The 24725-nt window shown below is 39.1% G+C and overlaps 1 protein-coding gene across 22 annotated transcripts in view; it reads left to right on the forward strand.

The window, feature by feature from the left end:
- The window catches only part of SETD5 (SET domain containing 5), an 83373-nt gene that overhangs the window by 39751 nt on the left and 18897 nt on the right, over positions 1-24725 (forward strand). For 6 of the 22 annotated variants that reach the window (XM_089919590.1, XM_089919591.1, XM_022564706.3 and 3 more), the window contains exons 4-20: positions 22-246; positions 3612-3804; positions 4087-4192; positions 4519-4727; positions 5067-5125; positions 5668-5846; positions 6783-6821; positions 10342-10584; positions 11381-11529; positions 11915-12032; positions 13144-13253; positions 14152-14404; positions 14779-14862; positions 15623-15880; positions 16568-16888; positions 17306-17548; positions 22711-22840. In XM_089919590.1, the coding sequence (XP_089775716.1) occupies positions 3713-3804; positions 4087-4192; positions 4519-4727; positions 5067-5125; positions 5668-5846; positions 6783-6821; positions 10342-10584; positions 11381-11529; positions 11915-12032; positions 13144-13253; positions 14152-14404; positions 14779-14862; positions 15623-15880; positions 16568-16888; positions 17306-17548; positions 22711-22840 (2593 nt within the window). In that variant the 5' untranslated portion in view covers positions 22-246; positions 3612-3712. Of the gene's footprint in view, positions 1-21; positions 247-3611; positions 3805-4086; positions 4193-4518; positions 4728-4831; positions 5126-5667; positions 5847-6782; positions 6822-10341; positions 10585-11380; positions 11530-11914; positions 12033-13143; positions 13254-14151; positions 14405-14778; positions 14863-15622; positions 15881-16567; positions 16889-17305; positions 17549-22710; positions 22841-24725 lie in introns of those variants that run through there. The other 16 variants (XM_022564708.3, XM_022564714.3, XM_089919593.1 and 13 more) reach the window with 13 other exon arrangements.

Below are 24725 nucleotides of genomic sequence, written 5' to 3' on the forward strand. Positions count from 1 at the left end.
CCCAATCTTCCTTGCTTACAGAAAGGAAGTGGAAGCCCCCTACCTTTCAAGACGAAGTGGCACTACACCAGGATGTGAAAGTCCAGCGAAAGAGACCCAAGGGGCCTAGGGGGCAGCACACCCCCAGAAGCCAAGTCTATTCCAGGCAGTACCAGGGATTAGGGTCTGGGCTGGAAAAATCCTGGTGTTTTGAATATGTTCAGGTCCAGTTCAGACTCTTGATCCCACAGCCACTTCTTGAGTGAGGTGGGTGTTGCTCTAATTCCCCTGTTTCTCTTGCCATTCTCACAGTCCCTGGGGATTCCTTCCCCTTCAGCAAAGTAAAGAAGCTGTACCAGAACTCTGGGTTCAACTGCATCCCTGATAATAGTGGTTTTCTTCCTTAAGACTGAGAATATCAGTAAAGAGCATGTATGTTTCTTCACAAAGCCACCTAGGATAATTTAATTGTTTCATGACTTCCTTAAAGAGGAAGACTTAAAATGAAGCTACCCTAAGAAGCAGTGTATTATATTCTGGGGTCGTGTAGAATTGAAAGCAGTTTCTGGCCTTATTCCCATATAAAAAGGAAGATGGAGGGTCGGGGGGTAGGGAAGGGTGGATTGTGTTACTTCCAGGGCCTTTTTTCCTGTTTTGTTTTGTTTTTGTTTTTTTGCATGCCACAGAGATGTAGTTATGCCAATAGCCGAGACTACCAATTTTACAACTATTTCCCAAATAGAGTACTTAAAAATCTTCCTGCATTCATAGATAATTGTGTAGTGTTAATGAATTTGTATAAAGTCAACCACTAACCTCCTATATGGATTGGCTGACAGACTGTATATGTAAACAACATTAACATTTGTCAGAAATTTCAACGAAAAGATTAACTCAACGAGTTTCGGGTTAGTAACTAAGGAAAAGACCTAAAGCTATTATTCTTAAAACATGGATTTTTCCCATAGTACAGAGCTAACTGCCCATAAATGTTGCTAGGGAGTCCAGAGGTAATTGCAGAATCAAAAAATACTTGCGGCCTAAAAGTTTGACTGCAGTGTTTTTTTCATCCATAATCTCCAGACAGATTTCTGATACTGTGGTCTTAGCTAATTACACAGTTTTTCGTTTAGTATTCCTATAAAGCAAGAGAATGTCAACAATTAGCTTATATACCACTCTATTAAATTATTGATGATATTTGTTAATGCTTCACTGTGCATATGTCACTGTCATGCATATTCCACTGTTCTGGGCACTCTAAGATTAAACCTGGTATTAAGGACAACATCCTCAACTAAATAAAAGGTCTAGACCTTACCTTATGGGATTTTAAATCTGATGGCAATGGTATGCATTATGTTTTGTTTTTGTTTTTTTTTGTATATTTGTAGGAAAACCTCTAGATGTAACAATAGAAGCAAAGACTTTTCTGAATTTACAATCCTGCCATAAATGAATTAAAGACATTTTCTAAGAGGTAGTGTTATAACAGCAGGTTGCATATTATACTTGGAACACAGTTGATGGAGTATATCTTTCGTAAGCATGGCTTCTGTGTATGTGCCTAGCTGTCATAGAAGTTCAAACATAGGGGAAGAAAGGCTATAATTACATTTGCATAAAATCATTCGCTAATAAAGAGATGCAATCCTAACACTCCAAAATTTTTATCGATATTTTAAAATATAGATAAGAGCTGATATATGTTTCTGTATGTCAGGGAATATCCTAGGAAATCCTGTAGTTACCTGTCAGCATGTAACTATGTATTTAATCAGTAACCAGTATGGAAATTGCAAAGTTTCCTCATCAAAAGATGTGAGCTTAAATTTTAGTATTTGGCACGCATAGCAATATATTAAATGCTATGCTTGACTACAAAGTATTGTGCAGTGGGATGGCCTTTTAACCTACACAATATACATTTTATTTTTATTCCCTAGACTTGCACATGAAGTGCATATGTTCATATTTACCCAGTTTGGAGATGGGTAAGATACAACCGGCATAGCTCCATCTCCATGGCCATCTTTTATTTCATGCCACTTTCCTTTTTCCCGTCCAAAAAAAACAAATTCCATTTCTAATAAACAGCTATCATGTTTCACCCCATGTGTTCAGTGGTACAAAATCTCTTGCATAAAATATGTACAGCTCTTTGAAATACTTGTTTATCTAGTAAATTAACAATGTTGTGTAAAGTTATTACTTTCTCTTAACCTGTCCATCATAGAAACTAAATTCTACCTTCATCTTATTAATGCTTGTTTGCCTTTGGTTTATTTAAGAAACCCCACCTGTTTCCTAATACTCAGAGCTGATTGCCTCTCAGTGAGCCACGTTCAGATCATCTATTTCTCAAGAATACTGACCTGCATTTTTGATGTATTCCCCTACCCCCGCCCAGTTCCCATCTTGCAGACACTGTTAAGTAATAAAATGCATGCACTTCACTAACAGAGAATACTTTCCTGTGTCTAAAGTTCTTCTTCACCTAGAAATTACCTTTGCTGTTATTTATAAGATCCCTTCTTACAGTTTTGGAGCAAATAACTGGGTGAGTTGGATACATATCTGAGAATTTTCTTTTATCCCTCACTTCTCAGCTGACATTACACCACATTGAACTGCACACTTGATTCCTGCCAAGTCCTATATTATGTGTATTTCTAAGCAGGAAAAATGTACATTACTTGAAGCAAACAATATTCATTATTTGATTCCCTAAAAGACCCTTTGATCCACCACTAAGGCTGAGTTACGTGTGTCTTTGGAGTTTCTGATTTGTGAATCTCAGTGCTGGTTAATTTGAATGACGGATAACCCATTATTCAGTTCTGCAAATCATACAATTGCATTCGTTAATTATCTTTCAGTATTCTCCAAAACCTAACCAGGTACCTAAGTAATCAGAGTTAAAGTTCTTTTTGCCCCAAAACGTGAATTTTGTCCTTAGCCACTTATGCCTTTTTATTATCAAGTAAGGGCTTACATTAAATTTCTAAATTTGAACACATTTATAAAATTATTTTATTTTAATAAATTGTGTTTGAACAGTTTACTTTCCACTCAGTGAGGGTACAAAAACATACTCAACCAAGCTTCTCACTAAGCCTGGTTACTTAAGATCTTATGTAATTTTCTTTAAAAGAAGAAAGTTATCGTGGTTTCCAAACCAATTAGGCATAGTGGAAAGAGCACAGACTTTAGAGTCAGACATTGTTTCAAATCCTGGCTCTGTCAGTGGGTAACCTTGGTGAAGTCATATAATCTCACCACCTCAACTTCATGTTCTGTAAAGATGGGGTGCTGTTTATCATGTTTAGTAGTGGCACAGTAAATGGATTAATACATATAAAGCACCTTGCAAATAATGGGCAATTCAAAATGGTAGCCAATACTACTGTTGTTATTTGTCGTTAGACTAAACTTCTGAGTACAGTTTTGAATAGTTTGAAGTTCTGTGGTATTATCATGCAGCTATTAAATAATTGTGTCCTTGATATGCTTGCATGTCATTGGTAGATGAGAAATTATTACTCTAATATTTGGAAGGTGTTTGGGGGTTCATCAAGATGAGAGGTATGATAAATATAAGATGCCATTGTTTTTACCTGTACTTTCTTCAGGGTATCCTGTCTTGGTAGTGAATGGAAGAGGGCCTGGTCCCTGGGGCAGTGCAGAAGGCACTTTCATCATCTCACTCACTGCAAATGTCATGTGAGGTTTCATGGAAGTATTAAGAGATCCAATTAAGAAGAATAGTTCTGAGTCTAAACCAGCCCAGAGTGGCTTCTCTAGGGGAAACTCCCTGCTCAGCTGGTACGTTTGTGTTTGTCATTAGGGACACCTTGTATCCCAGGTGCCTGCTTTGAGACATCTGCCTGTACTGGCTTCATGTTACACACAAATCCACATTTAATGACACTCCTACTGTTATTTATAGGCTTAGTTATGTTAATCAGATTGTTTCACTGAGTTCTTTCTCTTATTCTAGTGGCTGGTGGTTGTGGAAAGAGGAGGGGTTAGAATGGGAAGTTAAGTCTTAGTTTAAGGGAAGATTAGGTGTTATGCTATCATGCGTTGCTTTTCGCCTTTGTGCAGCCCTGAATCTGTGGAGGCTAGTCCAGCAGTTAATGAGAAGAGCGTGTATTCCACTCATAATTATGGGACCACTCAGAGACATGGGTGTCGAGGACTGCCTTATGCTGTGAGTATGCATTTGTTTCTCTCCAGAGCAGTGATCTTCCTGGAGTGTAATCCATTCTTATACATTGTGACTTTCTTGAAATGTTTATATGCAGCATGACGAAGTTGCCCCTTTTGCACTTCCCTGCCTCCAGCGGACGTCTAGCCCTGCATCATTGTTCTTGTTTTTATGTCCCAGTTGACCTTGGCATTTTGTTTTATCACTTTCCTGGTTGAAGCCAAAAAACGAAGGGTACTACTTTCTTCTTTCTTTCCATATGTACCATACTTTAGGGGAGAGAGGGGCCAGTGTTTGGACACTGTTGATTTAAAAAATCTTATTTTCAGGATCATAATTACGGAGCCCCTCCTCCTCCGACACCTCCTGCTTCTCCCCCTGTCCAGACGATCATCCCCCGTTCTGACCTGAATGGCCTGCCGTCGCCCGTAGAGGAACGCTGTGGAGACAGCCCGAACTCTGAAGGAGAGACTGTTCCTACCTGGTGTCCTTGTGGTCTTTCTCAGGATGGCTTCCTTCTCAACTGTGACAAGTGCAGGTAAGATCGTGTTCCATCTAAATCCAGCCCTGGGTTGCTGGGATTAGGGTTTCTTATTAGTAGGGAAAAGCTCAAAGTATTCTTTCTTGTGTTTGTTAATGTAGATGATTCCTTAGTGCTCCTTGGCTCGAATTCTCTGCACTAGGTGAGAATTGCTGACAACAAGGAATGAGAGATTGATGTTAAAGCTATTGAATTTGATATGAAATTTAATGTCCTGGAAACATTTGGTAGGTGGGAGGAAGGGGGTAGTATATGCAGAGATACTTCTCCCATGTGTGTTGATGATGCGCTGCATGCTGTTGGAAGGACTACTTTAAGTTTATTTTCCCTCTTTAGGGGAATGAGCAGGGGGAAGGTTATTAGACTTCATCGGCGGAAGCAGGACAACATATCAGGTGAGCCAAAGATGGGTTAGGACCATATTTTGACATATACTATTTTGTGGTTTTAATATTCATCCCAAGAACCCCTCTTGTAAGTTCCCATGGTCCCCAGCTCTTTTCATGGACAGTGATTGAAGTCCTCTCAAGACCATTGTAATTCTATTGTTGTGAATTAATTGTATCCAGAGTCAACAATTTTAGCCCTATAGTAATCAAATTATTCCTTGTGAGCATGCACGGGCGCGCACACGTGTGCCCACGCACACACACACACATTCTTTTCTATGTTACATATACATTGAGGCAGTGGAGCTTGGGGACTGAATTCAAGGGTAGAAATACATGATATAGAACAGGGTTTCTATGCTTAATGCCAATGATGCAGAAAGCATCTTGTTTCTATATGGAATGTAGGTATATGTTCCACAGATAATAGAGTTAATAGTAGAAGTAAAAACTTACTGGGTATGGGCTAGATCGAAAGGAATAAGCTGCTTTTAATGTATTTATGAGGCTTTTTGTACAACATGAACTATGAAATAACCTTTTTTCAGGTGGGGATAGCAGTGCAACAGAAAGCTGGGATGAGGAGCTTTCTCCTTCCACTGTGTTGTATACAGCAACACAGCACACACCTACAAGCATCACCTTAACTGTTAGAAGAACCAAACCCAAGAAGCGGAAAAAGAGTCCAGAAAAGGGTCGTGCAGCACCAAAGACGAAGAAAATCAAGGTATGAAGGGTAAAGCTATCTCAGATAGAAATGTGTCTGAAATAGCCCAAATTTTGGATGAAGAATGCACCAGAATTCTTTTAAGAAATTTGATCCAGATGTTTGAAGGGCCACTTTTGCTCTTCTTGCACAAATCAGCTAATTTGTATTATGAACATGTAGATCAATCTCTCTTATTCCATATCATCACAACTGGCACAGAGTTTCTTTTGCTTCAGCCCCCATCCCAGGTATGAAATCCCAGCCCCGCCTGGCACAAGCCCATGTGTGCTGCAGCCTCCAGTCTAGGCTTCTACTGTCCTTACAGTATCTCCCACCTCCTCAATCCCAAAACCCAGTCTGAAATTCTTGTCCTGGTACATGCCCACTTCATGTCGTTGGTTGATTGTTTTTCCCTTGTTACAAAAAATTCAGGAAACATCTCTTGAATGGTCTAGGCTTCCTCAGTGTTGTGGTCACTTTCCTGTATTCTCAACTAAAAAGTCTCCAGAAGAAATCTCTTCTGTTTTGTGTTCTTTCTTCCCCATCACGGCAACTTTGTTGCTCCTAGGTGACTTGCCCACCCCTTGTTAAGGGGATTGGTCTTTGTTTCCTTCTTAATTTCAAAACTGGTAAATCTGCAGCCTTACTTAACATTTTTATTTACATTTTCTTTTAGTGTCAGGGGTGCATATAGGATTTAAGTGATGCATGCTCTTCCCTGTTTATTACCTAATTCTGCAATGGAGAGTATTGGAATTAGCCTCAGAGTTCACTGGCCATGTGCTACCCCTATTCTTGATAATAGTGTGGGGAATTCCATTGTATTTGTTACCTAGGGTAAAGGGAACAGACTAGAACAGTAGTTCTTGCCTTAGTTTTAGTCTCAGATAGGTATAACTGTCATTCTTGGTACCAAGTTTTGTTTTGTTCTACTTGTTTTCCTCTTTGGGATAGGCATTTCGAGAGGGATCCCGGAAGTCCTTGCGGATGAAGGTAAGGGGTTTTCTTCCCTGATGCTGTGTTTTACTTCACTGTGATCTTGCATTTTGGTCAGCTTCTTTCCTGACATTGATGGTCTGGGAATCTTGGACCCTGCTTTTCGTTAGTTTGTAATTGTTGCCATTCAGTTTTCATAGAGCCTTTCTCCAAAGTAGATTTTCTTGACCATTTTCTGAAATATTTTCCCTTTCTGTAATTAGCCTTCATTTATTGGTTTTTCATTAGCTGCTTCTCTCGGGGTGGGGGTAAGTGACATTTTGCCAGACAAAATGAGGCTGATGTTTTCCATCATTGTGATTGGCCTCCACCTCAGGAGTGAGGATTTTCTGGTGATAGAGCATCTCTTGTGCACCCGCCCTAGCACCCTGTAGACTTTAATCACCAGTTGGAAGGATAAATTTCATCAGTAGGAAGGTAGTAGTTTTGATAAGAATTATTCTTACTGGAATTACTTACTTTTGAGCTGTTTTCTCTTGGCATATCTGTTTGGTACAGAAGACTCGGGTGATGCTGGTGTGCTTCTTTTCTTTGGTTATCAAATAAAAGAGCTTATGAGGCATGATTTTGGGTAGTGGTTGGAGAATAGAGAAATTATGTACAATGGTTTAAAGGGACTTTCAGTTACTAGGTGATAAGGAAAGAGTTTGCCCAAAGGAGATTTGAATATACTGTCTGGTATCTTCCTTTACCTATGTGTGTATATAGAAGGACAGCATACCTCCCAAGCCATTACTTAATGGCTTCAAAGCATTTAATTAGAATTAAGGTTGAGTGTAATTCCATAAGTATACTTATGCCTAAATGTGTAACTGATATAAAAGCAGGATCTTTCCTGTTGACCATTCTGTGGTAAACATTAAACTCTTGTTAGTGAGGAGAGGCTTTCTTAGGATTTATGTGCACGCACGCACACACACACACACACATACACATACACATATGGAACACCAATATGACTCATGTTAGAAAGATCTCAGGTAGCACTTTATATAAAATTAGAAGGCCTCACCTTGCATATACCTATAAACAGATTTGTACATATCTGTAAAAGAGATGGGAGAGGACTTAAGAGCCCAAGACCATCAGAATCCTGGGATGTCTGGGAACACGATTACTGTTTCTTTGTTAGATCTATCTCCTACAAGGAGATAGTTGCTTAGAGGGGACCTTCAGTAGATTTAAGGGGCAGACGTAGCCCCTGATCCCAGGTGTTAAGCCCTTTTCTCTTTTATCAGCTAACTATTATAACTTACTTCCAGAGGTTTAAAAGCAGTTGATTGGCTCTCCCAGAAAACTACATGTAAACCCCAAATATTGCTTGCAGTTTTGAGATGTTGACAGATAGCCCCATAAGCATGTTAAAATTTAGATAACTAAAAAGTACTGGGGCTTCCCTGGTGGCGCAGTGATTAGGAATCCGCCTGCCAATGCAGGGGACACGGGTTTGAGCCCTGGTTCAGGAAGATCCCACATGCTGCAGAGCAGCTAGGCCCGTGCGCCACAACTACTGAGCCTGCGCTCTAGAGCCCGCGCACCTAGAGCCGGTGCTCCAAGACGAGAGAGGCCACCGCAATGAGAGGCCCGCACACGGCAATGAAGAGTAGGCCCCCCCCTCAAAAAATAGTACTAGTTGGTTTATTTTGATTCTCATATCAGAATTCTAAATTGAGTTATAAATTTTGTACTCAGAATTAATTGTTAGTAAGAACTACACCAGACATCTGAGTGGGAACAATACCTTAAGAATGAGAAGAACCTATCATTTGGCTTTTTAACCCCAAAGTTGAATTTCCCTACTGGAGACTGCTCTAAACCAGGGTTTCTCAACCTCGACACTGTTGACATTTGAACCAAATAATTCTTTGTAGGGATCAGGGCTGTCTTTCGCATTACAGTCGGCTGTGTAGCAGCATCCCTAGCATTTACCTGCTGGGTGCCAGTAACACACACACCCAGGTGTATTAATCAGAAATGACTTCAGGTATTACTAAATGTCTCCTTGGTGGCAAAACCCCCTCTGGTTGAGAACCACTGCTCTAAACCCACTGAGATGGGGTCTCCAGTACCTGGAAGAATGGGATAGCAGAGTATACAGTTATATTAGTGAACAGTAGCTAAAACTATGGCAGAGGCTTCCAGTATACATTGTTTAACAAGTTATAAGTTCAGTGATCACTGCTGGGTGCTTAAACCTGGGAATACTATTTGGGCACCCCTAATCCCCAGTCTTATAAACACCCTTAAGCCTCAGCTTTTGTACTTTTCTGTTGCTCAGCTGCTACTTACACCTCAAGCTGGTGATAGTCTGTTCTCAGTGTGTTAGCCTTAGGTGTTTGTTACATCCCTTGTTTTTTGTTCATTCTTTTGGACTCTAGTGACAAATGTGGAAAACAGTGGTGTTAACTTTTTCCTTTGATTTCCCTGTTCCTTGGGGGAAGGATGGTAGACAATAGTCAATCAAAACTAGTGACACAGAAGTGAAAGAAAGTAATTGTTATAATGGGTATAAATGTTTTCCCTGTCATTTGTGGAAACTATATTTAATTTTTTCATACCTGTTTTTGCAAGTTTAGAGTCGACATGGATTTGCAGGTAGCTTTGGTACTATAGTGTCTTTTCCTTCTAGTTGTCACTAGTGTGACATCATCACACGTTTGTTTTCTGACGACACCTTAAGTCTTAAACACAATGGAGGAGAACATGTATCAGAGTTCAGCTGTGTCTCTATAGCACAAGCACATATAAAACTGTTTAGGATGATGTTGGTGAGATGTAATAATCTTTCCTCAGTACTGTGTTGTCATAGAGGGCAGCGGTTTTCCAAAAGAGGTATAGCACAGTATCTCTCAGCATTTCCTACACTGCCCCTACCCACGCCCCTCCACCCACCTCACCTCTACAGAGGGTGGCTGTTTTAAAATGTCAAAAGTAGAGTGCTAGAAAGATATACTCCAAATGATAGCTTTTTCTATGGGAGGCAAGAGTATGAGTTACTTATTTGTTTATTTGGTTCACATGTATTTTTAGAATGAACATGTATTAATTGTATATTAAAAATAATAAGTCGCACAAAAACATTCTCCTGGATGCTAGTAAAACTACCAATTTGAGATGGCACACTGTTGTTTGATAAGTATTGAAATTTAAGCAGTATGGATATTTTAAGGTGTCTGTATTGTTCATTTTTATGAAGATTTTCTTATGAACTTGATGTCATTCTTCTGATGTTTGATTTTATGACTTAAAAATGGTCATAAAATGACAGTGATGGGATGGAATTGCAATCCAGATTAATTTCTCACTTTGTAAATGAGGAAACTGAACCTCACAGCTCACTGGTAATGAAACCATGATAGACTCCGAGGCCATTACTCTTATGGCACACCAACTGCCAAGTGAAAACTAATCTTCTCTGGATATTCAGCCCGCCCCACCCCACCCACCCCCCCACCCCCCCACCCACCCCTGCCCTTTTATGGACTCTCCTAACCTACTTGACCTTTGTTCTCTACAGAATTCTCCTTCTGAAGCACAGAATTTAGATGAGAATACAACTGAGGGATGGGAAAATCGGATAAGACTATGGACTGATCAATATGAAGAAGCCTTCACTAATCAGTACAGTGCAGATGTACAGAACGCCCTTGAACAACATCTACATTCTAGCAAGGAATTTGTGGGCAAACCTGCTATTTTAGACACTATTAATAAGACTGAATTGGCCTGTAATAATACAGTTATTGGTTCCCAAATGCAGGTAAGGATCAAAGGGTTAAAGACTCCCTAAGTAGTTGAGTTTTTTTTTTTTTTTTTTTTTTTTTTGCCGTACGCGGGCCTCTCACTGCTGTGGCCTCTCCCATTGCGGAGCATAGGCTCTGGACGCGCAGGCTCAGCGGCCATGGCTCACGGACCCAGCCGCTTCACGGCATGTGGGACCTTCCCAGACCGGGGCACGAACTCGTGTCCCCTGCACCGGCAGGCGGACTCTCAGCCACTGCACCACCAGAGAAGCCCAGTAGTTGAGATTTTAAGAACCCAGGAAAAGGACATATTTTGGAATTACTGTTTCTTTCAAATGGCCTTAGAATAACAAATTAGCCAGCTATTGAGCATCTTTAACTAAAAGCAAGTTACAGTAACTGGAAACTGTTCGGATACATGTTTTTAAACTACGTATCTTTATTAATTAAAAATAGATAAATTAGGGTAGGAAATTTTATACAGTCTCAGTAGGAGTTACTAAGATTAATAGAAACCTAAACCTAAACTCTTACATTAAACATAGAGCCACTAAAATTTTAATCATATATTTTTCTTAGATTTTTTTTTTTTTGTCTTTGAGGTTTGGGGGGGTGGCAGGTTCACTAGATGGAGCCTGTTTCCTAGAAATACTAAGGTTTTATCATATTTTAAAATGTCTGATCATCGAGCTAAGTAACATATACAAATAAAACCTAAAAATATTGGTGCCTTTTCCTCAATTAAGAAATATTTTAAATGTCTGCTAAGCTGCTGTTGATATTATCTAATGTTAATATTCTGATTTTATTTAGCTACAGTTGGGAAGAGTCACTCGTGTTCAGAAGCACCGGAAGATCCTGAGGGCTGCAAGAGATTTGGCTTTGGACACTCTTATAATAGAGTATCGAGGCAAAGTCATGTTACGGCAGCAATTTGAGGTCAATGGACATTTCTTCAAAAAGTAAGAGCATCATTCATTGAGTAGTAAGGGCTGAAATAGGCCTGGCTGAGCATATGGCTATAAAAACCATCCTGGTTGATGGGATGCTCTTGGGGGAAAAGATTACAGCTCAGATAAGCTCACCCCTCTCTGCTATTTGTAGAGAAGTGCAAATAAACCTGCAAATTGTTTAACATATAAAGTGGTGATGACTCCTTTCCAAGCAAAGCATTCCTTGCTTTTTGCTTACTCTTTAATCAGAAGCAGACAAGCATGTGATGTTTTCCAAGTGTAGGCGTTACAAAGGACTACTGCTTCTTCTGTCAGCATATGCTTCATATTTGAAATCATGGGGTGGCCTTTTTATTTCTATTGAGAATTACAGGAATTTTAATTATATCCCTAGACCATACCCCTTTGTGCTCTTCTACTCAAAATTCAATGGTGTAGAGATGTGTGTGGATGCACGTACTTTCGGTAATGATGCTCGGTTCATCAGAAGATCATGTACACCAAATGCAGAGGTAAGATATCTGTAGCAATTTCTCTTTGAATGGAACCACCAAAAGGACAAGTCAACTGAAGAAGCAGTCTGAAAACTTCACCCAGATTAAGGTCTGTAGATAATGGTTATGATCTTTCGTTGTAAGAGATGAAAAACAAAAGTAATAATGCATCTATTCTCACAGGATGGGGGCAAGGAATGGATTTTCTTTAGAGAAGGCAGAAATGGGCAAAAGCATGTTAGCATTTGCTAAAGAGAAAGAGCTAGACTGGATAAGAAGTCAGTGACGTTATATTAAAGAATTGCCATATAAAAGATTTTATTATTGGGCCAAAACGAAAGTGTGTGGTTGTAGTTTTTTAGATTTTAGCTAATAGGATTGTGAGAGAGATTCTAGACATTTCTAAAGTTCAGTATTTGGTGCATAATGAGTGCAACCACATCAAATGCAGCAAGAAAATTCACAGGGCTTTTCTTATAGACTTAAGGAATTTTAATTTTCTGGTGCAACTGAAAACAGCTTTAAGATGTAGAGCAGGGGCTTCCTGGTGGCACAGTGGTTAAGAATCTGCCTGCCATTGCAGGGGATACGGGTTCAAGCCCTGGTCTGGGAAGATCCCACGTGTCGCGGAGCAACTAAGCCCGTGTGCCATAACTACTGAGCCTGCGCTCTAGAGCCCACGAGCTACAATTACTGAGCCCTTGTGCCACAACTACTGAAGCCTGCGTGCCTAGAGCCCGCGCTCTGCAACAAGAGAAGTAACTGCAGTGAAAGGCCCATGCACCGCAACAAAGAGTAGCCCCCGCTTGCCACAACTAGAGAAAGCCCGCGTGCAGAAACGAGGACCTAATGCAGCCCAAAATAAATATAAATAAATAGATTTATTTTTTAAAAAAAAGATGTAGAGCAGACCCTGATTGCTAACATCTCAAGATTTCTTCATTTATTTCAAGAAGTATCGTAAATTTTCAATTACTGTATGATAGCTTCAAATGAAATGATGGAGTTAAATGACAGACTACCATTAACTCTAAGGGAGGAGATATCATTTTGGTAAAAGGTTTTTTCCCTCTTATGGAGAGTTCCTGGTCTTTTTGATAAATCATAACCATAAGCCTTGTTCACACAGGTGCGACACATGATTGCAGATGGGATGATTCACCTCTGTATCTATGCTGTGTCTGCCATCACCAAGGATGCTGAGGTCACCATAGCATTTGACTATGAGTACAGTAACTGGTAAGATTTCCACAACCTTTCCTAACATGAATTGCTTGTCTTACAGATTAAGCTATTCTGTTCAGCCTGCTTTTGTGCCTTGCCATTTGCTTCTTTTTTTTTTTTGAAACCTAATCTTTCCATGAGTAATGCATTTTCTGCCTAGAAATTGTGGAGGGAAAGACAGACTGAGGGTGTTTTTTTAAGAGACACAGCTACATAGTGTGATACTGCTTACCAGTCTTCTAACCAAGGGTGTTTTGGCCTCTGCCTCTATGTAGCAAGCATAACAAAAAGTGTATGTATGAAACACTCGTAGAAATTGTAGTAGCATTTATTGTTATGCACACAGCACTTGTACCAGGGATCATATAGAATGATAATTTAAAGCTTTGCTCCATCCACTCAAGCTGTGTAATGTATCTGTATATGGCAATGCAGAAAAACAGATGGCAAATCATAGGTGATTATGTGATGGGTTTTGTAAAATGGATGCTTTTCTCCCTTGGTCCTTTCAGGCAAACAGGGGTTATGTGGCAATTGATGTTTGGGCACAGGTGCAAGAAGAAAAGGTATTAATAATAAGTAGGGAATCAGTAGATAAAAGTGAGGACATGGAGAAGGGTACGGCCACTGCAGAGTCTGTCACTGATTCACTAAATAGCGTAGACAGTTGGGAGAATTGAATTTAGTGGGGACTTCATTTCCTTTCCACTGACCATATATAGGGGAAGCGTTGGGGTTATATAGAGAAACACAGAATGTTGAAAGTATTTATCGGACTTTCTTAATGACTATTTACCTTGTTCAAAGATGAAGCTAGAGTAAATTACTATACTAATATTTCAAGAGAATGAATGGGTAATATAACTGATACTCAGGGGTACTGAAACAGGCACTTTTGGTTGTTTCTTTGGAGCAGTAATTATAAAGTGGACTGTGCATGTCACAAGGGGAACCGGAATTGCCCTATACAGAAAAGGAATCCCAGTGCTGCAGAACCGCCACTTCCACCTCCTCCAAGCCTCCCCACCATCGGAGCAGAGACAAGACGTAGAAAAGCACGACGGAAAGAGCTAGAGATGGAGCAGCAGAATGAGGCTCCAGAAGAGGAAAACAACCAGCAGCCAGAGCAAATTCCTGAGAAAGTAATGGTATCCAGTGACCATGAGGTAATCTCCCCTGGTCAGAGGCTGTTGCTTTGGTGTTGATCCTCTTCAGATGAAGAGGATCCCAGGTTGCCACATGTTGTTTTATGTAGGGAATCTATATTAACACTTAATAACCTTCATATCAAGGTGGGTGTGCTTTCATTCATTATCTTTTTATTATTTTTTACAATGTCAAGAACATCCTTTCAGGTACTTACCAGGTTTCAGTCCAGTGAATGAAATTTATCATCTGTGTTTACTATGTAGACCCACATGAGTAACACTATAAAGCACTAGAAATTGTTTCTAGAGAGTTTTAAGCTACGAGCCAAAAAACAGGGATTGAGTTTTCTTAGAGCTTAAGAATACAGCTGAGTATTTACTCTGTCTTAAAGGCAATAGACAATCCAGAAGAAAAAGCAGAAGAAGAGAAAGAAGAGATTACAGATGACCAGGAGAACCCAGCTCATAGCAAGAGGGTGAGTACCTTCTAATGTCTTTTTGTTCCTGCTGACTCATGTTACCTATAGCATGTACCCCTTGTCTTCTCAATTTATATCATCTCATTTCTTCAGTAAGTTACTATGCCATCACCTCTAGGTCACAGTGTGGGCTTTTTCTATAAAGTAGATTTTATTACGATTTTTTACACAGACACACGTAGTTCTCTAGTGACTGTTACCAGATGATGGTTTTAAGAGGTTTCTTACTAACGGTTTGATTTCCAAAAAACTGTCTTAATGGAACAAAATATCCTTAGGCTACTTACTCTAACTTAGGAATTTCCTAAGTTTGTTGTGTGAATTTTGTCATTTAAAAAACAAACAAAACATTCAGTCATATGGATTCAAAAATTCTGCTTTATGGCTGAAATCAGTCATGTTTATTTCTGTCCCTGAGAAGCTGTTTAAGAAAATCTGCTTGACTTTTTTTTTTTTTGAACTCTGAAAATACAGAGAAAAATTGGTTTTGATGGCTAGTTTTCTTTTGTATTAAAAAGTTTCAAAATAGCTGATCCTTTTTGAAAAGCTTGGGTTTGACCTTGCCTTTCTTTACAACTCTTTGCAACATTTAAGATGAAAAATTTTTAGTTTTTATCTTATGTTCTCAAAGATATATATATTATCTTATTAGTATTTTTCTATAAATGTCTATCAATTTCCATTAATAATACTTCTGAAAAGCTGTTCCCTTCTCCTGGTTGAGGCTTCCTTCTAGGCTAATGTTATTTCTTTCTAGACCCGGGAAGATAGGAAGGTTGAAGCCATCATGCATGCTTTTGAAAACTTAGAAAAAAGAAAGAAGCGGCGGGATCAGCCCTTGGAACAGAGCAACTCTGACATAGAGATTACTACCACCACCTCAGAGACTCCTGTGGGAGAGGAGACAAAAACTGAAGCCCCTGAACCTGAAGTTAGCAACCCTGCTTCAAACATTGCCATCCCAAGCAACCCACAGAGTGTTGGAGTGAACACCCGGAGGTCTTCCCAAGCAGGGGTAAGATGAAAAGACTCCAGGTCTTAGTCGGTCTTTCTTTTGCTAATATCAGTTACCTAGCTTTTGGAATGGTTAGTGTCAGCATTTTCAGCTTTGCCTTATTTCGCAGTAAGTAAGACTATTTTCAGTCAGCTGATTCGTGGGATTCAAGGAGACAGAATTTGAATGACTAGATACTCTCAGACTAGAATGGGACTTTCTACAATTTCTGCCAGATATTGTTGGTGGTGAGCTCATAAAAATCATGTGGTTTCTCTTTGGCTCTCTGTGTAGCACTGTCATGTACCTGACCTTTCATAGGATTCTCAGAATTAATTCTTCGTTCCTTTTCCTACCTTAGCCATAGATTCTAAGCCTTAAGCTAAAACTTTAGTATCTGGGGAAAGAGACAAAGGAAGAATTACCTTCCCTGCTAAGAACCTAAAATTAGGTGGCTACTTTCAGCTGACTTTAGACCTATTTTATAAATACTTATTAGAAAAAGAAATAACTGAGACATCTTCCTGTAGCCTTTTTAGCTGATTTAAATGTATAAATTTTATAAGGATTACATTTGAAATTATTGTTTTTAAATGCTCAGTTTTTTCACCAGTAAACATTCAGAGTGCTTAAAGTGAATAGGAAACTGGATAGAATGTTTGCTGATAAGAAATTTCTGGTAAGCAGTTAACTTTGCTATTGTTATAGGATGTTGCTGCCGAAAAACCAGTCCCCAAACCACCTCCAGCAAAGCCTTCTAGGCCCCGACCGAAGAGTCGAATTTCTCGGTACCGGACCAGTTCAGCCCAAAGACTAAAGCGTCAGAAGCAGGCCATTGCACAGCAGGCAGAGTTATCACAAGCTGCCTTGGAAGAGGGGGGAAATAACAGCTCAGTAACTCCTACTGAAGCTGGAAATGTAGACAGTTCAGGAGAAAACAGGCAATTAACAGGGTCTGACCCAACTGTGGTGTCAGTTACTGGATCCCATGTCAACCGTGCTGCATCTAAATACCCCAAAACCAAAAAGGTAAGTTACAAGTACATCTTCGTTAAGTGTAGTCTGCCGAAAGCTGTGGCTTAGTAAAGTGAAAGAACCTGTAATCCCCAGGGGAAAAAAAAATAATAATAATCTAAGAATTATTAGATTGAAAGTTTTAGATAAAATGCTTAGACACGTAGGGCTGAGGTCTTCCTGCTGCCTTACTTTTGTTCGCATAATTTTTAGGCAGAGTTTAAATTGCTGAGCTGAAATCATTCCTTCCATAGTGCTCATGGAGAGGGTGAAAGAAGATACCCTTGTGCTCTGAATGTGCGATTCATACTCTCTGCAGCTGCTATATCTACCTCTGTCTAGTTTCTAGATGAGGTTTGTGTTTGTGAGCTACACTGCTTCCTCTGGCTTTTGCATCTGCAGCATCAACTGATGGTCTCTTTTTTAACTTAGTATCTAGTTACAGAGTGGTTGAATGACAAAGCAGAGAAGCAAGAGTGCCCTGTTGAGTGCCCTTTACGTATCACCACGGACCCAACTGTACTGGCAACGACCCTGAACATGTTACCCGGTCTTATCCATTCCCCGTTAATTTGCACCACCCCCAAACACTACATTCGCTTTGGCTCACCCTTTATCCCTGAGAGGCGTCGAAGGCCGCTTCTGCCTGATGGCATGTTCAGCTCCTGTAAAAAGGTATGTCTGTGTTTACGCAGTTTTTTCTTTTAAGCTAGGATTCCGGTACTGGTGACATATCTAACACGTTCTCTAGATAGCCACACTCTGCCCGTATGAGTTTATAATGAGTTAGTAGTTCAACCACAAATACTGATGCATCAAGAGTCAGTGAGACTAAGGTGGGATGTATACTACATTTTTGGTGCTCAGTTTGTGAGTATACACTGTTGTCTTTTCTGAGAGCCCTTGAGGTTACTGAGTTGAGAGCACATAGCAGTTGGTGACTGGGTAGGGAGGGGTGTTCTGTGTGTGCTCCTGTGATATTGGTTAACATGTCCATTTGTGATTACTGTGTGAGATTGGGCCCCAGGTACTCTAGAGCACTGTTGCACAAGTTAAAGAATGATTGAATTGTGTTTTGGATTAATTCAGTCACTGTTATCATTTGACTGAGAGTAGAGGAAAAGTCCTGTTTACAATTGACATAATTCCTTTTCCTTGATCAAATGACAAGTTGGACTGTTTATTCCCTAGTGATTATGGAACCCACTATAAAATTTCTCTCTCTTTCTCTCTCTCTCTCTCTCTCTCTCTCTGCCTCTCTCTCGCTCTTCTCTAGTTATATATTGTTTTTGGATCTAGTGACAGTAGTATTTGATGGCTGTTTGTTTTTGGAATGCTCTTTCTTAGTTCCCAGAAGCCCTGCATATTTTCCAGAGGTGTCTCTCAAGAATAGATCACTCCCTCAGACCTATAATGTCATTTTCGTGTTTCTAGAAGTATAGGACACCCTTACATTTGGTCTTCTTTTGAGGTAGAGTCTGTTCCCTGGAACACCCTTTTCTCTTATCCTCAGATCTGGATTCAGGCTGCCTTCCTCAGTGTCTGCCATTGCCCTCCTCCACTGGCATCACGTACATGAGGATGCTGCATATAGATTATTTGATGTGATGAAGTCTCCAACTCCAGGCAGGTCTTCCCTGACTCCTCCAAACTTAAAGCTTTTCTCTTTTCCCAAAGAGCAGATACTATTTCTTGGGGGGAGGGGGCATAAAAGATGAGCCAAAGTGGTGTGGGATATGGAGGGGAGGAGGGCAACAGGGATCTGCACACAAAGGAAGGGTACTACCACTGAATGAGCAGCATACACTGAAGAAAGTCTTTTCCTAATCTTACCTAAGTGTTTGAGTCACTTACTGGTTTATTTAGGGGAAATTACCAAGTACAACAACTCCTAAAGAGAAATTTGACCATGAGATCTTTGCCAGAAGTGTTTGTGGATGATGGACTAACATAACTTTCAGGTGTCAGAAGTGAAAACAGTGACAACTTTCTTAAGAAGAAAATGAGACTAGAAATTTGCCTAAGTGATAAAGGAAAGTTGGGTCTCTGGGGATCTTATATTATACCAAGTTACTTATCCTAGATCTTAGAAATTACCTGAGAAGGAAAAAAAAGTATTTGCCATTTAATGACCATTATGATTAACCTAATTCTGTAATAATTGGAGAAGGGCATTAACTGTGGTATGGCATGCGAAACTAATCTTCCTGTTACATTTAGCTCAGTCCCTCATTAAGAGTAACAGCTCAGAATCTTTAACTACATTTTCAGAGTAGTATTGAACAATTAGAGAAGCTGTAAATATGGTCTTTAGTTTGGAGGAACAAGTCAAGAGATGGCTTAATATATATATGAAATAGACTTTTTCCTTTTGTTCTGTCTTTGGCTAGACGCAGTACTAGATTTCCTAGGATGTTAACTACTGAAGCATCTTACCAAGTCAGATAATAGAATTTCTTATTTTGGTCCTTTAAGAAGGGTGAACAATTATTAATACAGAGTAATAGTGAAGTCTGAATTGTAAATAGTACGGACTAGCCTCTTAAAATACTGCCTTGATCATTGTGATGCTGGGTTATAATCTTTCTATTCCCATCTTGCTTTTTTCCAAGTAGCAGAGTTCTGTGAAAATGGAAAACCTGCAGAAATATGACTTCAAATCTGATAGAAAATCCATTTCTTAGAGCTCTTTTTACCTGGTTATGGTTTAGGACTTATATCTGTATCTCATCTTTGTGTCTCCATTGGCAACAGTTAGAAATACTTAACTCATGTCCGTGTTACATTCTCCACATGTATCTGACCATCCTTAGTCTTGTTTTATACAGGCTCTGCTCAGGCACTTTTATCTATTTGTGTTATATTGGTCTTTGGGAAGACCAAGGCTATGTATGCTGACTTATATATCAAATTATCTTACTTAAATTGGGTCTTTTAAAATTAAGTTTTAATCACAGATTTAATAGTTGCTGTTAATGTATCAAGATTATATTACACAACAAGACTGTAACTTTTTATGGGACAAAATTAATGAAATTGGGCCTTATATAGAAATTGAACTCAGCTTTATCCTAGATGGGGAAGGAGAAGATTTTTTAGATTGGTTAGAAAGTACTCATATAGTACAGGACCTAAGAAGATTTCCATGATAAAACAAAATTGTAATAAATTTCTGAAAATCCCTCAGAGAAGAATATAATTTAAACAGATGAAAACAACCATCCTCCATGGGATTAGTTAGAACAGTGTACATTCTTAATAGGCTTACTCTTTCATATCTGATTAAAGGAGGTAAAAGCTTCATAAGTTTAAAACAGTAAAAAGCTGCATGGGTATATTTGCACCCAGATTCTTATAGAGTATTTGGCAGAATGTTTTATGATGTCTCTGTAGTTTCTAAATTAAATCGATTCACAGTTCTTAACTAGCATGTTATAGCATGTCTTTTGTTGGATTTTACTTCACTTGTTATTTTAGAATGGAAGCATTTATTACTGGCTAAGAAGCCTTTCGGTAGTATCCCTGCTTGCTCTCTCTAAATCTCTAAACTTACCTTGTAGGCATAATATGTGTGGGCATTTGGTTTCCCGTTCTGACTGAAAATGAAACACTGTGTTTTGCATTGATATTTCATGATGTGCACTGGAGTGTTGTTAATCTGTATATCTCTGTACATAGCACTGAAATTCAGTTGAACTAGTCCTCACTGAACATGTGTGCCCAGTACTGTGCTACAAGCTTTCTTCACACACACTGTCTCACCATTCATGGTAACCCTGTGAGGCTGGGATTATTGCTCCAATTTACAGATCCAGAAGCTTTGGCTCAGAAGCGTTCAGTAACTGGCCCAGAGTTAGGCGTCTAGTAAGAGACACAGCCAAGTTTCAATCCAGGTCTTTGGACCCTAAAACCCAAATTAATTCCTTTCTCTTTCCCCATCGTAATGAGACCCTTTAAGACATTTCTGTTGCCCATCTCTGAGCTTCCTAAAAATCTCTTCAACACAGACTTTCAGGGAAGGGAGAAATGTTCTTTTGACCTTAATAACTGTAGCTAGAACTTGGGGAGAGGGGTTGTCTAAAGTTAATTTACTATCTGTAGGGGTGATTGGGATTTGTTAGATACAAATAGCTGTTCATGTTCCTTCTTTACAGGCCCTGAAATATTGTGTAGACGTACATATAGGGCCAGGGAGGAATGGGTTTGATCATGTTGCTGTGTTCGACCTTAAGCTAACCAAAGCAGCATCTTATTCCTTAGAATGACCTTGTCCTGGTTTTACTTTCCCTTTTTGTAGTCATCAGATCCAGAGTGTAAGTTCTTTTATGGGTGCATCTATTTGACACTGGAAATATAAGAAATTGACTTCTCTAGGAAGAAAGCACAGTGACCCCAAATGAGTCCTGTCATCTGCTCTGATGAAAAACTTGTATGTAATAAGGTATCTATAACAAAGGATTTTCACTCTTTTTGGCCTCCTGGCCTTATTTTCCCCATCTGTATAATGAGTGCGTTAAGACAAGGTAACCTCTGAGGTCTCTTCTATGTAAGGAGCTATGGTTCTGACAGTTTTCATCTTTATATCAGTATTCTGTATGTAGGAGAGTAAGTTCATTTTTGGTCTTGTTTTGGCTTTTCAGAGACCTGATCAAATCCTAAAATGCTGATGTGATTCAATAGATGCTAAGCTGTCTTTCTTAGGTACTTACTCACTCTTTACCCCCTCATGTTCATAATTTTATTCTTGCTTTCATTGGGCAGACCACATGGTCTGGTTTCCTCACATTATTTCCTAAGTTTCTAAGAGGGTAAATCTATTAGAATTTCTCTCTTTGGTAAAGAGAATATTTACTTACCTGTAATATTGGTTTTCTAAAGGTGTAAAGTTATAATCACCTTTGCTCTTCCTATTTGGGATAGGGTCTGACTCAGAAATTGATGTTTATCAAAATTCGATCTGTCTTATGTCAGGGCAAGAGAGCCACAGAGTGGTGAGCAACCTACAACTGTGTATCTTAAGAGAACACAATTACAGGTAAGAAATTTTCTCTTCCACAGGATGCATAATCTTATTACGCTAATCTCTGCAGACTTACTTTCTGACAAAAATCTATTTCCATCATTTTAGATTCCATTATTCACAACAAAAAATGACTGATTAGAGAGCTCTTTTTTACTTTTTTTTGCCTTTTTGATTTCTGCAGAAGGTCATTTATTCAGGTGATGATTTGTATTATTCATGCATAATTTAACCAAACTACTTAACAAGGAGGGAAAACTCAGAGGATATTCTGAGAGTAGACTTTCTGGAAGCATTTCGGTACTTGTAGTGAAGAGCTCTTTATCCTCATCCAAAGTTTTCTTGTGAATCTTTTCGATTATTCAGATATGCCCAACACAGGGCAGACAACTCTTAAGAGATCTTTTATCTTCCTTCTATGCACTTATTTTATGTGCTAGTTTCATCCTGTGCGATCGGAGTCTCTCTTAAATAAATGCTAAGATTTCTTCCTTATCTTTTCCCATTTATCCCATTCTAAGCAATATGAAAAGTTAAATAGTAATCATTTTTTTTTATTGGTTTGGGCTTTTTTGTGGGACTTCATTATGTGTAATCCAGGTTTTCTCAGTTATGCCCCATAAAAGGAATTGATGGGGCACTATCCTAGAATGCTGAAACACAAGACAAAAACTACTTGACTGTGGACCCGAATGAATGCATTGTATTGCATCTCTCACCAGTTGATATGTAATGACCTGGTTAATGCATTTAAAATAGGTGACCTAAATAGTTTTAAATGATTATTGATAATTCCCTGGTTCTTTTCCCATTATAGCGCTGGATAAAGCAAGCCTTGGAAGAAGGGATGACCCAGACATCATCTGTACCCCAAGAGACTAGAACTCAGCACCTATACCAAAGTAATGAGAATAGTAATTCTTCTAGTATCTGCAAAGACAATGCAGGTATGTGTGGCAGGCCTTTCTGAATACATGAGCAATGATTATTTTGGGTCTACATAAAAAATTTCACTGAGTACTTTAAAAAGTCTGATACAAAAAAAAAGAAATAGCATTTTTCTCTAAATAGTTACTTTACATCTGTCTTTACAGAGGAAGAGAGAGATCTCAAGTCAGGGATCAGTATTCCCAGGACGACAAAGAAGGAACTAGACAGTGTACAGATAACAGCAGAAATGGTTAAAAAAAGGTTAGATACATTTAAAGTAGTAAGTTTAGGAAATCTATATCCATATTTATAAGAGGGGAAATAAGCAAGAAAGATGCGGGGCACAATTCAGGAGAGAGTCAAAATCGTAGGTGATTGAGTTGGGTGGGACTTGGTTGAAGGGGCAGGGGATGAGTGAAGTAAATAAGAAATTATTATGAATTGGTTGTTTTCAAACTGGAGGGTCATGTAAAATCATCTGGCCCACTGGTTTTCCAGTGACTCTTGCAGGGGTTTTAATTGAATTGCAGTTGAAAGCACTGGTGTATGGACTTGATACCAACTTAACTTATTTTGGGATAGTCTTATTACTGGTTTCTCTTGGCCAGTATTACTTTAATTGAAAAGTTCTGTGTGATTCCTCTTAGTTTATTTATCTGTAAATCAATTTTGTGAATATTATGCAATCAAAACAAAATACCAAAATAAATAAGATGCTAAAAGTCACATAGTAATATTTCCGATTTTCATAAAAACCACTTCTTTGTTTCTGTTTATTGTCTGAGTAAATATGAACTTGAATTAAATAAAGAGATTTGTACTAGGAATATCTGCTTTATATTAAAACTTTGTGTAATACTGTATTTGGGGGAAAAATAGGCTACTAAAAACAGATTTTTTTAAAATTATTGACTTTGTTTTTCTATCCCTAGATTGGATTATACCTTGTAAGTTATCGCATGTGTAACCTCAGGATAATAAGATCCCAGTGTAGAACATCTGGAAGATAAATGATACCATGTATTTAAAATATCTTATTCTCTTCACCAAATATTAGGGAGATTTACTCAAACCAGGTTAACATAAAGAAATGCTGGTAAAAGATTTCCGTCAATATTATCAGTTTATTGGCAGCTTTTACAGTACGGTGAGAGTATAACTTAACTGAAATCTTCTATCTAGTATACACACATATGTATATGTGTGTGTGTGTGTGTGTGTGTGTGTGTGTGTGTGTGTGTGTGTGTGTGTGTGTGTGTGTGTATTTGAGGATGGGAAAGGGAGGCTGTATTAGCAATTCATGTCCTGACTGGCAAAGACTCATAGGGAAAGATGCCTTTGTTATTACGTGCCCTGGTTGGAATGGAATTAGGACTGTTAGTCACCAACCTTTATTGAACTTCTCTCGTCTCTAGCAGTGAGAAACATTCAGAGGACACACCTTGCCCTTCAGGAACAACGTAAACGGGAAAATATTTAATTACAACCAAGCAGGGCTTCCCTGGTGGCGCAGTGGTTGAGAGTCCGCCTGCCGATGCAGGGGACACGGGTTCGTGCCCCGGTCCGGGAAGATCCCACATGCCGCGTAGGCTGGGCCCGTGAGCCATGGCTGCTGAGCCTGCGTGTCCGGAGCCTGTGCTCCGCAACGGGAGAGGCCACAACAGTGAGAAGCCCACGTACCGCAAAAAAAAAAAAAAAAAAATACAAGCAATACTCAAATGAGTGACTTGGTATATTGCTACAAGTTAGTGTAAATCCTGAGGAATTATTTTTATTTGGTTTCTTTGGTTTTGTTTTTTTCCTCTCAAAAAGATCAAGAAAATATTAATCAAGAAAGGGAAAAAAGAAAACAAAAAGGGATACAAATTGGTGTAGTAGAAAAAATCCAACAGACCTGAGTTT

Source organism: Delphinapterus leucas, chromosome 10 (genome assembly GCF_059928025.1).
Source record: "Delphinapterus leucas isolate spDelLeu-1000000601 "Yukka" chromosome 10, BTC_Dleu_Yukka2, whole genome shotgun sequence".
Lineage (NCBI taxonomy): Eukaryota > Metazoa > Chordata > Mammalia > Artiodactyla > Monodontidae > Delphinapterus > Delphinapterus leucas.